Source organism: Chiloscyllium plagiosum, unplaced genomic scaffold (genome assembly GCF_037043375.1).
Source record: "Chiloscyllium plagiosum isolate Xiang-an unplaced genomic scaffold, Cpla_swu_hap1 HiC_scaffold_3, whole genome shotgun sequence".
Taxonomy (NCBI): domain Eukaryota; kingdom Metazoa; phylum Chordata; class Chondrichthyes; order Orectolobiformes; family Hemiscylliidae; genus Chiloscyllium; species Chiloscyllium plagiosum.
In genome coordinates, this window is record NW_028270141.1 from 153,165,112 (window position 1) to 153,182,978 (window position 17,867).

General features: G+C 44.6%; 1 protein-coding gene across 1 annotated transcript in view; it reads right to left on the bottom strand.

Annotated features, from left to right (window-relative positions):
- Nucleotides 1-17,867, bottom strand: part of LOC122540179 (dynein axonemal heavy chain 8-like) — a 1,258,818-nt gene that overhangs the window by 346,081 nt on the left and 894,870 nt on the right. The window contains exons 48-50 of the mRNA XM_087976819.1: nt 12,736-12,897; nt 8,465-8,711; nt 5,666-5,907 (exon numbers count right to left, since the gene is read on the bottom strand). Of these exons, the coding sequence (XP_087832945.1) occupies nt 5,666-5,907; nt 8,465-8,711; nt 12,736-12,897 (651 nt within the window). The remainder of the gene's footprint in view (nt 1-5,665; nt 5,908-8,464; nt 8,712-12,735; nt 12,898-17,867) is intronic.

Consider the following 17,867-nt stretch of genomic DNA (forward strand, 5'->3'; position numbering starts at 1 on the left):
AGAGGGTGATAGATGGAAGCTACAGGGACATAGTTACGCCAGAGAACAGAGGTAGCTGGGTAACAGTTAGAAGTGGGAAGGGGAGGAAGCAGGCAGTGCAGGGATCCCCTATGGTTGTTCCCCTCAACAATAAGTATACCGCTTTGGATACTGTTGGGGGGGGCTGCCTAGCAGGGGTAAGCTGCAGTGACCGGGTCTCTGGCACGAGGTCCGGCTCTGAATCTCAGAAGGGAAAGGGGGAGAGGAGGAGAGCGCTAGTTATAGGAGACTCTCTAGTTAGAGGCGGTTCTGTGGACATGGGCGAGACTCTCGGTTGGTTTGTTGCCTCCCGGGTGCCAGGGTCCGAGACGTCTCGGACCGTATCTTCAGAATCCTTAAGGGGGAGGGTGTGCAGCCAGAAGTCGTGGTGCACATTGGCACCAACGACATAGGTAGGAAGAGGGGTGGGGAGGTCATTCAGGAGCTCACGGAGTTAGGCTGGAAGCTAAAAGCTAGGACAGACAGAGTCGTCATCTCTGGGTTGTTGCCGGTGCCATGTGACAGTGAGGCAAGGAATAGGGAGAGAGTGCAGTTGAACACGTGGCTGCAAGGATGGTGTAGGAGGGAGGGCTTCAGGTATTTGGACAATTGGACTGCATTCTGGGGAAGGTGGGACCTGTACAAGAAGGACAGGTTGCACCTGAACCAGAAGGGCACCAATATCCTGGGAGGTAGGTTTGCTAGCACTCTTCAGGGGGTTTAAACTAATTTGGCAGGGGGGATGGGATCCGGACTTGTAGTCCAGCAAGTAGGTTAGCTGTTTTTCAGGATGTCCAAGAATGTAGGGAGGCTGTGGAGAAGGTAGCACTGACAGGGAATACTTGCGGACACAGAGATGGGTTCAAGTGTGTATACTTCAACGCAAGGAGTATCAGAAATAAGTTGGGTGAACTTAAGGCGTGGATTGGTACTTGGGACTACGATATTGTGGCCATCACGGAAACGTGGATAGAAGAGGGACAGGAATGGTTGTTGGAGGTTCCTGGTTACAGATGTTTCAGTAAGATTAGGAAGGGTGGTAAAAAAGGAGGGGGTGTGGCATTGCTAATTAGAAATGGTATAATGGCTGCAGAAAGGCAGTTCGAGGGGGATCTGCCTTTGGAGGTAGTATGGGCTGAAGTCAGAAATAGGAAAGGAGCAGTCACCTTGTTGGGTGTTTACTATAGGCCCCCCAATAGCAGCAGAGATGTGGAGAAACAGATTGGGAAACAGATTTTGGAAAGGTGCAGAAGCCACAGGGTAGTAGTCAGGGCGATTTCAACTTCCCAAATATTGATTGTAAGCTCTTTAGATCAAGTAGATTGGACGGGGCGGTGTTTGTGCAGTGTGTCCAGGAAGCTTTTCTAACTCAGTATGTAGATTGTCCGACCAGAGGGGAGGCCATATTGGATTTGTTACTCGGTAACGAACCGGGACAAGTGATGGGGCTTGTTAGTGGGTGAGCATTTTGATGATGGTGACCACAATTCTGTGACTTTCACCTTGGTTATGGAGAGAGATAGGTGCATGCAACAGGGTAAGTTTTACAATTGGGAGAAGGGTAAATATGATGCTGCAAGACAGGATCTGAGGAGCATAAGTTGGGAGCATAGGATGTCAGGGAAGGATGTCATTGAAATGTGGAACTTTTTCAAGGAACAGATACGACGTGTCCTTGATATGTATGTACCTGTCAGGCAGGAAAGAGATGGTCGTGTGAGGGAACCTTGGTTGACGATCGAGGTTGAATATCTAGTTAAGAGGAAGAAGGAGGCTTACATAAGGCTGAGGAAACAAGGTTCAGACAGAGCGTTGGAGGGATACAGGATAGCCAGGAGGGAGCTAAAGAAAGGGATTAGGAGAGCTAAGAGAGGGCATGAAAAATTTTTGGCGGGTAGGATCAAGGATAACCCCAAGGCCTTTTATGCGTATGTGAGAAACATGAGAATGACGAGAACGAGGGTAGGTCCGATCAAGGACAGTAGTGGGAGACTGTGTATTGAGTCGGAGGAGATAGGAGAAGTCTTGAATGAGTACTTTTCTTCAGTATTTACAAATGAGAGGGACCGTATTGTTGAAGAGAAGAGTATGAAACGGACTGGTAAGCTAGAGGAGATACTTGTTAGGAAGGAAGATGTGTTGGGCATTTTGAAAAACTTGAGGATAGACAAGTCCCCTGGGCCTGATGGGATATATCATAGGATTATGTGGGAAGCAAGAGAGGAAATTGCAGAGCCGTTGGCAATGATCTTTTCGTCTTCACTGTCAACGGGGGTGGTACCAGGGGACTGGAGAGTGGCGAATGTTGTGCCCCTGTTCAAAAAAGGGAATAGTGATAACCCCGGGAATTACAGGCCAGTTAGTCTTACTTCGGTGGTAGGCAAAGTAATGGAAAGGGTACTGAGAGATAGGATTTATGAGTATCTGGAAAGACACTGCTTGATTAGGGACAACCAGCACGCATTTGTGAGGGGTAGGTCTTGCCTTACAAGTCTTATTGAATTTTTTGAGGAGGTGACCAACCATGTGGATGAGGGTAGAGCAGTGGATGTAGTGAACATGGATTTTAGTAAAGCATTTGATAAGGTTCCCCATGGTAGGCTTATGCGGAAAGTCAGGTGGCATGGGATAGTGGGAAATTTGGCCAGTTGGATAGAGAACTGGCTAACCGGTCGAAGTCAGAGAGTGGTGGTAGATGGTAAATATTCAGTTGGAGCCCAGTTACAAGTGGAGTTCCGCAGGGATCAGTTCTGGGTCCTCTACTGTTTATAATTTTTATTAATGACTTGGAAGAGGGAGTCGAAGGGTGGGTCAGTAAATTTGCAGACGATAAGAAGATTGGTGGAGTTGTGGATAGTGAGGAGGGCTGTTGTCAGCTACAAGGGGACTTAGATATGATGCAGAGCTGGGCTGAGGAGTGGCAGATGGAGTTCAACCCTGTCAAGTGTGAGGTTGTCCATTTTGGAAGGACAAATAAGAATGCAGAATACAGGGTTAACGGTAAGGTTCTTAGTAAGGTGGAGGAGCAGAGGGATCTTGGGGTCTATTTTCATAGCTCTTTGAAAGTTGCCACTCAGGTGGATAGAGCTTGTAAGAAGGCCTATGGTGTATTAGCGTTCATTAGCAGAGGGATTGAATTCAAGAGTCGTGAGGTGATGTTGCAGCTGTACAGGACCTTGGTTAGGCCACATTTGGAGTACTGTGTGCAGATCTGGTCACCTCACTTTAGGAAAGATGTGGAAGCTTTGGAGAGGGTGCTGAGGAGATTTACCAGGATGTTGCCTGGAATGGAGAATAGGTCGTACGAGGATAGGTTGAGGGTGCTAGGCCTTTTCTCATTAGAAAGGCGAAGGATGAGGGGTGACTTGATAGAGGTTTATAAGATGATCAGGGGAATAGATAGAGTAGACAGTCAGAGACTTTTCCCCCGGGTACAACAGAGTGTTACAAGGGGACATAAATTTAAGGTGAAGGGTGGAAGGTATAGGGGGGATGTCAGGGGTAGGTTCTTTATCCAGAGAGTGGTGGGGGAATGGAATGTGCTGCCTGTGGGAGTGGCAGAGTCAGAATCATTGGTGACCTTTAAGCGGCAATTGGATAGGTACATGGATAGGTGCTTAAGCTAGAACAAATGTTCGGCACAACATCGTGGCCGAAGGGCTTGTTCTGTGCTGTATTGTTCTATGTTCTATGTTCTATCTTCTATGAAACCTCCTATGGATTACCATGTACCATCCTCCCTCAGTTGAATTAGTACTCTTCCATTTTGAACAACTATTGGTGGAAGCACTGAGGATGGCAAAGGCACAAAATGTATTCTGGGTGGGGGATTTCAATATTCACCACCAAGTGTGGCTCAGCAGCAGTAGTACTGATTGTGGTGGTCCAGTCCTAAAGGACACAGGGGCTAGTCTGAGATTGTGGCAGGTGGTGAGGCAACCAACAAGAGGGAAAATCATTCTTGACCCCATCCTGACCAATCTGCCAACTGCAGATGCATCTGACCATGATAGTATTGGTAAGATAGCATTGCACGGTCCCTGTGAAAACAAGTCTTGCCTTCACATTGAGAAGAACCTCCATCGTTTTGTGTGACACTATCACTGTGCTAAATGGGACAGACTTTGAACCGACCTAGCAACTCAAGACTGGACATTTGTTTTCAACCCCATTCACACAAACACAGATAACACAGTTAAGGGATAAAGAAAATAACAAAATAACTAATGTCCTTCAGAGAAGGAAATCTGCCATCCTCACCCAGCCTGGCCAACATGTAAATCCAGATGCACAACAAAGCAGTTGAGACACTGTGGGCCATCCACAGCAGTAGAATTCTATCCCAGCACAACCTGTAACTTCATGGCCTGGCATATCACTTGGCATATCAAGCCAGGGAACCAATCCTGGTTCAATGGAGAGCGCAAGAGGGAATGCCAGGAGCAGTACCAGGCATACCTGAAGATGACGTGTCACCCTGGTGAAGCCACCAAACAGGAATACTTGCATGACAACATAAGCAGCAAATGATAGACAGAGCTAAACGATCCCACAACCAACGGATCACTAAAAGCTAGTACACAGTGCACCAGGTAATCAGGATGGCGAAGGAATGCAGGACCTTATTTCAAAGGAGTTGCAGTATAAGAGTAGGTAAGTCTGACTGCAACTACACAAGGTGCTGGTGAAACCATATCTGGAGTACTGAAACCAGTTTTGGTGCCCTTATTTAAGGAAAGATATTATTTTATTGGAGACATTTCAGAGAAAATTCACTGGGGTCATGCCCAATATGGAAGGATTGCCTTATCAGCAAAGACTAAAAAGGTTGGGACTTTCTACTGGAGTTCAGAAGAATGAGTAGTGATCCCACTGAAATGTAAAGGTTTCTTAAAGTGCTTGACAAGGTAAATAATGAGAGGATGGGTGAGACTCAGATAAGAGGGCACAGTCTCAGAATAAAGGGACACCAATGTAAGACTAAGAAAAGGAGGAATTTCTTCTGTCAGAGGGTTGAGAGTTTTGCATTTTACATTTGGATCTCCTGATCAAAAGTCATCCCTGACTATTGCACTAACGCTATCCTTGATTTACAGTCCTACCCATCTGCTTTTACTCAGGTTCTTTTTCTGCTTGAATGTCATACATCCCTTAATATCAAGAATCCAATTCTTGACTTCCTGCAGGCACATCTCCACAATAACTATCAGATCATATTTATTCACGATGAACTACAGTCTGTGTGCTATTAATTAATTTACATAATTATAAATGCTGTAAACTTTCACACACCGAACTCTTTTATCTTTATAATAGCTAGTCTTGACTGCTTGTCTATTTTTAGGTTTGTTTTCCCTATGTCCCTTCCTGTCAGTGTCTGATCTTCATTTTCCAAATTGGTGTTTTGCTTCCTTGCTTCAATCCTTTCCTTGATTTGTTGCATTTACCCAAGCTTGATCCCTCAGCCCCATTTATTTAGTACTTCCATATGTGGCAATATTTTACAACAGGGATCATGAAATTTTCATGCTCTTCCTTTCTTTACAGAAGTTGTTTCAGCTTATTTATAATAGCACACTTTTCCATAGCTATCATAAAACCTATTGACTATGGAGAGCAGGTTCGAACTACGTTTTGAAGTTGTTACCTTCAAAATTGGTTTCCAGTTAAGAGCAGATGAGCTAATGTAGACCATTCCCATTCTGGACACCGTGGCTGGAGATGCATTCTCAATGTTGTGTACCTCAAACAGCAGTTTGCAGGAAGGAGCCATAGGAATACGGTCACCATTAGCCAAAGTTAATGTTTTGTTGTCGTCAAGTACGGAGTTTAAATTTTCTATCCAAATAGCATCCACTGGACCATCCAGAATTATCCAGATATTCTCACCTACACACCAAATAATGCAACAAAATGCACAAAGATATGAACAAGTAGCAGGTTTGGTCTGACATTATTGGTTTGCACAGTAAATCATTGATTAAGGGTGAGCTGTCTGTGGGGTATTTATCTGATGGGTGTTTGTGAGTTATTGTTGGAATCACACTTAAGCTCTGGGGTTGCAGCACAGCACTGAGTACCCTCACCACCAAACACCTGGAGGAAGAACGCCTCGTCTTCCGCCTCGGAACACTTCAACCCCAAGGTATCAATGTGGACTTCAATAGTTTCCTCATTTCCCCTTCCCCCACCTCACCCTAGTTCCAAACTTCCAGCTCAGCACTGTCCCCATGACTTGTCCTACCTGCCTATCTTCTTTTCCACCTATCCACTCCACCCTCCTCCTTGACCTATCACCTTCATCCCCTCCCCCACTCACCTATTGTACTCTATGCTACTTTCTCCCCACCCCCACCCTCCTCTAGCTTATCTCTCCACCCTTCAGGCTCTCTGCCTTTATTCCTGATGAAGGGCTTTTGCCCGAAACGTCAATTTTACTGCTCCTTGGATGCTGCCTGAACTGCTGTGCTCTTCCAGCACCACTAATCCAGAATCTGGTTTCCAGCATCATTGTTTTTACCACAGGCTCAGTCCAGTCTTACCATGTGACAGATTAAGGACAGGGGAGACATCGCCATGACAAGGCTGCTCAGAGAGGCAGCTTGGTCAAAGTGAGAGAGGAAGGAGAGGCTACTGGGACAGAGCAAGGCTGGTGAGAGAGGCTAGGAGAAAGTGAAGACTGCAGATGCTGGAGATCAAAGCCGAGAGTATGCGGTACTGGAAAAGCACAGCAGGTCATGCATCATCCGAGGAGCAGGAGAATCAATGTTTCGGGCAGGAGCTCTGATGAAAGGCTCCTACCCAAAACGTCGATTCTCCTGCTCCTTGGATGCTGTATGATCTGCTGTGCTTTTCCTGCACTACACACTGTTGACTGGTGAGAGAGGCTGCTGAGACAGAGCAAGGTTGATGAGAGAGGCTGCTGAGACAGAGTGAGGCCAGTGGGAGAGCCACTGGAACACAGCAAGGCTAGTGGGAGAGGCTGCTAGATCATGGTCAGGCCAGTGGGAGAAGCTGCTGGGACAGAGTGAGGCCGTTAGGAGAGGCTAGTGGGACAGAGCGAGACTGGCTGGAGTGGCTGCTAGGACGGAGTGAGGGCAGTGGGAGAGGCTGCCGGAGCAGAGTGATACCAATGGGAGAGGCTGCTGGGACAAAGTGAGGCTGCAGGAGTGCTACTGGACAGAGTGAGGTTGGCAGGAGAGACTGCTAGGCCAGAGCGAAGTTGATGGCAGTTACTGCTGGGACAGAGCTGCTAAGTCAGTGGGAGAGCTGCTAAGACAGAGTGACACCGATGGGAGAGGCTGCGGGAACAAAGTGAGGCTGTAGGAGTGCTGCTGGACCGAGTGAGGCTGGTGGGAGAGGCTGCTAGGACAGAGCGAGGTTGATGGGAGAGGCTGCTGGGACAAAGTGAGGCTGTGGGAGAGGCTGCTGGACAGAGTGGGGCTGGTGGGAGTGACTGCTGGGACAGAGCGAGGTCAGGGGAAGAGGTTGCTTGGACAAAGTGAGGCTGCGGGAGTGCTGCTGGGACAGAGTGAGGCAAACTGGACCGGACTGACAGAATGGTTAAGAAGCAGCTTAGTTGGAGAATCAATAATATGAGGGCATAATTTTAAAAAGAAAGGTAGGAGCTTTTATGGGAATTTGAGGAAAGTTTGTTTTCACTCAGATTGTGGTGGGAATCTGGAGTGCATTGCCTGGGATTGTAGTTGAGATAGGAAACCTCACAATCTTTAAATGAGCACTTGAATATCATAACATTCACAGCTACAGGCCAATGTAGATTAAGAGCAATTTTGGCGTACAGACTTGATGGGTGAAAGGACCTCCTCTGTACTGTATGATTCCATGATTCTGTGTGATTGTGAATGGTCATGGATGGTTAAACTGCTCAATTCAAAAGAGCTTCCACAAATATCCACATTGTCAATGATGGGGATCCCAAAATATCAGTGCAAAAGATAAGATTGAAGAATTTGCAACAATCTTCAGCCAGAAGTTCCATTTCGATGACCGATCTTAGATTCCTCCAGAGTCCGTAGCATTGTAGATGCCAGTCTCTAGCTAATTTTCTTCATATGACTTAAAACAGCTGAGTGTACTGAACATTACAAAGGCCACAGGCCACAACAATAATCCAGCAATAGCACTGAAGACTTATATTCTGAGAAAAGAATTAATTTTCTGAGGTCAGGTGAGAGTAACTGCCCTTGACATCAAGGCAGCATTTGACTGAAAGTGGTGTCATATATTCCCCAGCAAAACTGTAGTCAATGAAGCAGAACTTTCCAAACTCTCACCTAGAAGGATGAGGGCGGCTGGTACATGGGAACATCACAACTTGCAGGTTGCCCTGCAAGCCACTCAGCAGTGAATTGTTCACATATTAAACATTCGATCTAACTGCAATCTTAGTAACATAGTTTATCTTAATAACTTTGAAAGGTACCTTTTTTTGACTTGATAGATTTCCTCCAAAGTGTTGAGAAGATTCCATCAGTCCAGTCATTTGTTGCAGGATCCAGTCGCCCAAACATCTGTGGAGCAGTGATAGCCTTAGGATTCATGCGCATTTCCCGATGAGGAGCTCCACATTCAGTCAGCGACTGCATGAGAGTACGAATTACACATGTCTTCCCAGAGCCACTGGGTCCCAATGTCATCAGCCCATGACGGACCCTGGCTGTTTCATACAGCTGAAAGGGGGTAAAAGAGAACAAGATTTAAAAGCTTCATTGTGGGAAGATTGGAGGAAAGGGCAATTCATCCTGAGGAAGGATTTTGAGAGGTAATATTAAACAAATATTTAAGACAGCTTTGGTAATGGAATGATTCAATTCAGAATTTTTCTTTAAACAGTTAAACAAAGAGTAACATTGATATCAGGACAGTGATCAACATTTGGAATGGACATTTTAATATAGGTGATAAATATACAAACTATTTAAGGGTCCAGTCACCTACAGTGGAGACTTTAAGATTTAATAGCAGTTAAATGGCCTCCTAAATTCTTTATTAACCTTTACCTTTCACTGGAGATGGGGAACTTCTTTTCCTGCTGAGATATGACTCATCCAAAATGATTGTTGCATCCATTAAAAGGTATGGTGTCTCTTTTAAAATTCATTCCCTGGATGTGGGTATTGCTGGCTGGGCCAACATTTATTACTGATCCCTAATTGCCCTCGAGAAGGTGTTGATAGCTGCCTTCTTGAACTGTTGCAGTATATTTGTTATCGGCTCACTTACAATGCCATTAGGAGGGGAGTTCCAAGAATTTTACCTAGCAACACTGAAGCAACAGTGACATTTTGATGTCCAGTTATTGAGTGACTTGGAGGGGAACGTTCGGGTGGTGCTATTTCCATGTATCTGCTGCTCTTATCCTTCTAAATGACGGTAGTCTTGCTTTGTCCTGGATGGTGTCAAACTATTTGAGTGTTATTAGAGTTGCACCCATCCAGGCATGTGGAGAGTATTCCATCACATTCCTGACTTGTGTCATGTCGATGGTGGAGAGACCTTGGAAGTCAGGAGGTGGCTTATGCCCTGCAGGATTCCTAGCGTCTGACCCGCCCTGGTAGCCACACCACTTAAATGGCTGTCCAGTTTGGTTTATGATCAATGATAATCACCAGGATTTTGATTCGTGAAGTGATTCGAAAATGGTAATGCTATTGAAGAGTCTCTTGTTGGAAATGGTCTTTGCCTGGCATTTATGAGACACAAATGTTACTTGTCACATGTCAGTTCAGACAGAGCCTGATTATTGCCTGCTGCTGCATTTTGGCATGGACTGTTACAATATCTAATGGTGTTACAAATCCTGCTGCATTTTGGCATGGACTGTTACAGTATCTGATGGTATCAGTGAATATGCTCACCTCTGACCTTATGATGGTCGGAAGGTCACTGATGAAGCAACTGTAGATAGTTGGGCCTTGGACACTACTCTGTAGAACTCCTGCAGAGATGTCCTGGAGCCAAGACCTCCCGCAATAATCATCTTCCTATGTGGAAATGTGTTGCTGGAAAAGCGCAGCAGGTCAGGCAGCATCTAGGGAACAGGAGAATCGACGTTTCGGGCATTAGCCCTTCTTCAGAAATCTCCTGTTCCCTAGATGCTGCCTGACCTGCTGCGCTTTTCCAGCAACACATTTCCATCTCTGATCTCCAGCATCTGCAGACCTCACTTTCTCCTCATCTTCCTATGTATCAATTATGGCTCCAACTAGCAGAATTTTCCCTGACTTCCACTGTTCCAATTATGCTAAGGCTCCTTGATGCTGCTCTTGGTTGAATCCTGTCTTGATGTCAAGACTGTCACTTTCATCTCACCTCTGGAATGTATCTCTTCTGTCCATGTTTGAAGCAAGGCTGAAATGAGGTCAGGACCCGAGTGGCCCTTGCAGAATCCAAATTGAGCAAGTCAGGAAACAAGCTGTTGCCAGGTGGTGCTTTTTGACAGCATTGTTGTTGATAACTTTCATAACTTTACTTATGAGTCAAGGTCTTACAGCATGGAAACAGATCCCTCTGTCCAACTTGTCTGTGCTGACCGTTTACCAAATTAAACTAATCTCACTTGTCTGCACTTGGCCCACATTCCTCTAAACCTTTCCTGTTCATGAGAGCAGATTGATTGGTAATTAGTCAGCTTGAATTTGTCCTGTTATTTGCGTACAAGACATATCTAGGCAATTTTCCACAGTTTTGGATAGATGCCAGTGTTGTAACTGTACTGGAACAGCTTGGTTAGGTGAGTGGCAAATTCTGGAACACATCTTCAGTACTATTACGAAAATGTTGTCAGGGCCCACAGTCTTTCTTGTATCGACTGCCTTGAGCTGTTTCTTGATACTATGTGAAATGAATAAAATTGACTGCAAACTGGTATCTCTGATGCTGGGCACTCTGAGTTTCCCTTCATAGTTCTTAATGTCTTGTTCAATGCGAGGTAGTCAGTCAGGATGTATTCCTCCTTTTGAGACTTTCTGCGGACTGAACACATTTAGGAATCAACCGCATTGTGTGGGCCTGGAGTCATATGCAGGCCAGACCAGGTAAAGACAGAAGCTTCCTTCCTTACAGAGCAGCAGTGATTGAGATGGCGTGTCCACCAATCAACAATTGATCATCCTGAGACTCTTAATTGCAGACTTGTAAACAAATTTTACTATCTGCCATGGTGGCATTTGGACCCAGATCGCTAGCACATTACCTGAGTCAGCAGGTAAAGAACAAAGAACAAAAAAACAAAGGAACACGTCCTTCGGCCCTCCAAGCCTGCGCTGATCCAGATCCTCTATGTAAACCTGATAACTATTTTCTAATGATCTGTATCCCTTTGCTCCCTGCCCATTCACGTATCTGTCTCGATACATCTTAAGTGACACTATCGTTTCCACCTCTATCACCTCTGCTAGCAACATGTTCCAGGCCCCCACCACTCTCTGCGTAAAGAACTTTCCATGCATATCTTCCCTAAACCTTTCCCCTCTCACTTTGAACTCATGACCCCTAGTAATTGAGTTCTGCACTCCAGGAAAAAGCTTCTTGCTATCCATCCTGTCTATACCTCTCATGATTTTGTAGATCATGATCAATCAGGTCCCCCCTCAACTGCTGTCTTTCTAATGAAAATAATCCTAATCTATTGAACCTCTCTTCATAGCTAGTGCCCTCCATACCAGGCAACATCCTGGTGAAACTCCTTTGCACCCTCTTCAAAGCATCCATATCCTTTTGGTAATATGGTGACCAGGACTCTACGCACTATTCAAATGTGGCCGAACCAAAGTCCCATATGACTGTAACATGGCCTGCCAACTCTTGTCCTCAATACCCCGTCTGATGATGGAAAGTGTGCTTATGCCTTCTTGACCACTTTACTGGCCTGTGTTGCCACCATCTGGGAACAATGGACCTGAACACCCAAATTCTTCTGTACATCAATTTTCCCCAGGACTTTTCAATTTACTGTATAGTTCGCTTTTGAATTGGATCTTCCAAAATGCATCACCTCGCATTTGTCCTGACTGAACTCCATCTGCCATTTCTCTGCCCAACTCTCTAATCTATCTATATTCTGTTGTATTCTCTGACAGACCCCCTCACTATCTGTTACTCCACCAATCTTGGCGTCAACTGCAAAATTGCTAATCAGCAACAATAGCTTCTTCCACATCATTTGTGTATATCACAAACAACAGTAGTCCCAACACGGATCCCTATGAAACACTATTGGTCACAGGCCTCCATTTTGAGAAACTCGCTTCCACTACTACTTTCTGTGTCCTGTTGCCCAGGCAGTTCTCTATTCAACCAACGAGAATACCCTGGACCCCATGCGACTTCACCTTCTCCATCATCCTACCATGGGGATCCTTATCAAATACCTTACTAATATCCATGTATATGACATCTATAGCCATTCCCTCATCAATCAACTTTGTCACCTCCTCAAAAAATTCTATTAGGTTTGTGAGACATGACTTTCCCCACACAAAACCATGCTGCCTATTACTGATAAGCCCATTTTCTTCCATACGGGAATAGATCCTATCCCTCAGTATCTTCTCCAGCAGCTTCCCGAAATATGACTTGTTTTGTGATTTTATACCATAATGCCATCACCTTGCCTATTGAAACAATATTAAAGAAGTATGTAATAAGTGCCATGTACTGTAGGCGAATGTTTTAATAACTCAGTGCAGTTACCTGAACAAGTTTGAGATTCCAGGGTGGGTGATTAACTAATCCTGCTATTTCCACCTGATTGGCTACAGCAGCCTGCAGTTCCACATAGGTGCTACTATCCAATTGTATACCAGGGAACAAATCACTGATCAGGCTGAGGAAAAGTGGCTCATCTTCATCCACCTGTTAATGAAATTCAAATTCATTATAAATTGTCTATTCTCACACTGCAAAACATTTAGATTGAGAAACTCTGGTGGCCCTGTAGCTCCATCAGAATGACAGCACAAAAGAACTTTTATCTCACACTTTATTAAGTTGCTGCCTGCACAAGGTGACATCATTTGAATGATCAGAAGACATGAAATCTGGGAGAACAACTGTATCTAAACAATGACAGCAGGCCAAATATGTCCAATTTTCTCCAAATGCCTGTTATATCCCACTGACAGAATGTTACAGAGTTATGTGCAAGGATGAAAAAGAGCTGAAACTCCAGCAGGAGTGTGAGTTTCTGCACGCCTGAGTGTGGGGACCACTTGAGAGGTTGCATGATTAGTGTAGACTTTCTGCAGATTATCAAGTTAGCTATTTGTAGGCTTGTTCCTAGGATTTGGTTTTCTGCAGCGATGAGCTTCAAAAGGAAGAGGTTTGGAGAACTTATGATGGTGCACACTCCAGGTCTAAGGGCAGAAATGTTACTATCTGCTGTGTTGTTGGTGTGTCTGTGCAGACAGTACTTAAAGATTAAGAGGGGACCAATATAGTTGCCAGACCATATGGATTCTCAAAATCACCTTTCCCAAAATAGTGTTGTGCTTCAATGGATTAGCCATTATTGTTTGGAGACATTAACTTTGTGGTTTGAAACAAGTGTCATTGGTTTCAAACCAACCCATTTAGTCAGAAAATCCTTTTTGGAATGTGTCCTTTTGTCCTTTCAAGAAATTGTGGGAGATTAAATTCGCAGACCTGTTTGAATAATTAATTTAAGACCATAAGACATAGCAGTGGAAGTAAGGCCATTTGGTCCATCGAGTTCACTCTGCCATTTAATCATGACTGATGGACATTTCAACTCCACTTACTTTCTGTAACCCTTAATTCCTTGCAAGATCAAGATTTTATCAATCTCTGCCTTGAAGACATTTAACATTCCAGCCTCCACTGTGCTCTGTGCCAATGAATCCACAGGCCCAGCACTCTCTGGCTAAAGAAATGTCTCACTCATATCCGTTCTAAATTGACCCCCTCTAATTCTAAGGCTGTGCCCATGGGTCTCCCCCCCCAGCGGAAAAAACTTCCCAGCATCCACCCTTTCTAAGCCATGCATTATCTTGTAAATTTCTATTAGATCTCCCTTCAACCTTCTAAACTCTAATGGGTACAATTCCAGGATCCTCAGCTGTTTATCGTATGTTAGGCCTACTATTTCAGGCATCATCCGTGTGAATCTCCGCTGGACACACTCCAGTGCCAGTATGCCCTTCCTGAGGTGTGGGGCCCAAAACTGGACATAGTATTCTAAACAGGGCCTAACTAGAGCTTTATAAAGTATCCGAAGCACATTACTGCTTTTATATTCCAACCCTCTTGAGATAAATGGCAACATTACATTCGCTTTCTTAATCACTGACTCAACTTGCAAGTTAACCTTTCGAGAATCCTGGACTAGCACTCCCAGATCCCTTTGTACTTTGGCTTTATGAATTTTCTCACTGTTTAGAAAATAGTCCATGCCTGTATTCTTTTTTTCCAAAGTGCAAGACTTTGCATTTGCTCACGTTGAATTTCATCAGCCATTTCCTGGACCAGTCTCCTAAACTGTCTAAATCTTTCTTGAGCCTCCCCATGTCCTCACTATTACCTGCCTGTCCACCTAACTTTGTATAATCGGCAAACTTCACCAGAATGCCCCCAGTCCCTTCAGCTGGATCACTAATATATAAAGTGAACAGCTACGGCCTCAACACTGAACCCTGTGGGACACCACTTGTCACTAGCTGTCATTCCAAAAAAGAACTTTTAGCCCAACTCTCTGCCTTCTGTCAGACAGCCAATCCTCAGGCCATGCCAGTAGCTCACCTTGAACACCATGGGCCCTCACCTTACTCAGCAGCTTCCCGTGATGCACGGTATCAAAGGCCTTTTGGAAGTCTAGATAGATAACATCCACAGGGTTTCACTGGTCTAACCTACTTGTTACCTCTTCAAAGAATTCCAACAGATTTGTCAGGCATGACCTCCTCTTATTAAATCCATGCTGACTTGTTCTAATCCAACCCTGTACTTCCAAGAATTTAGAAATCTCATCCTTAACGACGGGTTCTAGAATTTTGCCGACAACCGAGGTTAGGCTAATCGGCCTCTAATTCTCTATCTTTTGTCTGGATCATTTTTTGAACAAGGGGGTTACAGCAGCGATTTTCCAATCATCTGGGACTTTCCCTGACTCCAGTGACTTTTGAAAGATCACAACCAATGCCTCTGCTATTTCATCAGCCGCCTCCCTCAGTACTCTAGGTTGTACCCATCGGGGCCAGGAGATTTATCAATTTTTAGATTTTTTAGTTTTTATAGCACTTTCTCTTTTGTAATGGCTACCATACTCAACTCTGCCCCCTGACTGTCCTTATTTGTTGGGATATTAATCATGTCTTCCACTGTGAAGACTGACACAAAGTACTTATTAGGTTCATCAGCTATTTCCTTATCTCCCAGCAACATTTGCAACATTTCAATGTCCATTTTTAAAAGCAAAGTGATTTTCAGAATGCTCCAAATAGATTACATCTCCTGTTATAAAAGTGAAGTCTAGACATGACTTTACTGGGCACTCAGGCCTCTGCCAAATAGGGAAAAAATAAAATGTTGGCTGCATTTATCTTACCTTGTTATTATTATGTCCACAAGACATGAAGAGAAATCATAGACTGTTTTAATTGTTTGTCTGTGGTTCTGTTAAAAAACCTAGAGGTTTACAGTATGACAACAGTTCCTTCAGCCTAAATTTGTCCATGTATATATTTTCTTGTGTACATTTCAACGTGAACTCTGCTGGACTAAAACATGGCAATCATTGTTCCAATAAATGGAAGGATTCCAATCGACAGTTACCAGAAAGAGTGTCATCCTCCAGACTTCCATAACCTTACATTGTAGGGACACTGCAATCAAACTAACTTAAAGGATATGAGACACTATTAGGAAAGCAAAAGTCTTTTCAAAGTCATACGGTGAAAGTTCAAGGCCACTGTGTTCCTTAAAGAATGAAGGGCATGGACAGCAAGTCCACGGAATCCTGGATGTCAAGGGATATTGAGAGCTTGATCAAGAAAAAGAAGAAAGCATATGTTAGGTACAATACATTAAAAACAGGGGAGGCTATTTTGAAGTATAGAGTGTAGAGAGTGTAACATTAAATTAGTAGGGCAAAGAGGGGCCATGAAATATCTTTGGCAGATAGAATTAAAGAAAAACTAAATGCATTTGATAAGCATATTCAGAACAAGAAAAATACCAGATAAAGAGTGGGACTTATTAGGGACCAAAGCGGCTGTCCATGTGTGGAGCTACAGGATATAGGTGAAGTCTTCAATGAATATTAGTCATCTGTATTCACAAAGGAGAAATACATTGTACCTGGACCTGGAGATGTCAATTGCTTTGGTGAGGCTCTAAAAGATGTTAAAATTAATAAGGAGGAGATTTAGATGTTTTACAGGGCATTAAAGGGCACATATCCCCACGGCCTGATGAAAATGATCCCAGACGGCTCTGGGAGGCATGGGAGTAGGTTACTGGGGCTGTGGTGGAGATATTTAATACTTTGTTGGCTGCGGGTGAGGTGCCAGATGACTACAGGATAGTTAATGTATTTGCTTTATTCAGGAAGGGCAACAGGAGTAGTCCAGGTAATTACAGAGCAATTAGTCTCAAGTCAGTCATCAGAAAATTATTAGAAGAAAATGCTGAGAGAGTGAATAAATCAATACAGGGGAAAGCAGGAATTGAGCTGAAAATGTGTTGCTGGAAAAGCGCAGCAGGTCAGGCAGCATCCAAAGAGCAGGAGAATCGACGTTTCGGGCATGAGCCCTTCTTCAGGAATGAGGAAAGTGTGCCAAGCAGGCTAAGATAAAAGGTAGGGAGGAGGGACTTGGGGGAGGGGCGTTGGAAATGCGATAGGTGGAAGGAGGTTAAGGTGAGGGTGATAGGCCGGAGTGGGGGTGGGGCCGAAGAGGTCAGGAAGAAGATTGCAGGTTAGGAAGGTGGTGCTGAGTTCGAGGGTTGGGACTGAGACAAGGTGGGGGGAGTGGAAATTTCCCCTCCCCCCACCTTGTCTCAGTCCCAACCCTCGAACTCAGCACCACCTTCCTAACCTGCAATCTTCTTCCTGACCTCTTCGGCCCCACCCCCACCCCCATTCCGGCCTATCACCCTCACCTTAACCTCCTTCCACCTATCGCATTTCCAACGCCCCTCCCCCAAGTCCCTCCTCCCTACCTTTTATCTTAGCCTGCTTGGCACACTTTCCTCATTCCTGAAGAAGGGCTCATGCCCGAAACGTCGATTCTCCTGCTCTTTGGATGCTGCCTGACCTGATGCGCTTTTCCAGCAACACATTTTCAGCTCTGATCTCCAGCATCTGCAGTCCTCACTTCCTCAAAGCAGGAATTGATTAGTGATAGTCAGCATAGATTTGTTGGAAAGCTGATCCAAAATGTAGCTCATAAATAGGAGGGAAAAGGTGATGGTGAAAGGATGTTTCTGTGTTTGGGAACATGTGGCCAGCAATGCATCAAAGAGATTGGTGCTGGGACCCTTGCTGTTTGTTATGTACATTAAGGATTGGATGTGAATGTCGAAGGTATAATTGGTAAGTTGGCAGATGGCACAAAAATTGGAGGTGTTGTTAATAGTGAAGAGGATGGTCTCAGGCTACTTACTGGTCTCAGCTCATAAGCTGAGCAGAGCAATGACAGATGGAATTTAATCCTGATAAATGCGAGGTGATGCATTTTGGGAGGTCGCATAAAATAAGGACATACATAACGAATGGTAAATTCCTACGGAGTACTAAGGAACAAAGGGACCTTGGGTGTACAAGTCTGTAGATCCTTGAAGGTGTCAACAAAGGTAAACAGGGTGGTGAA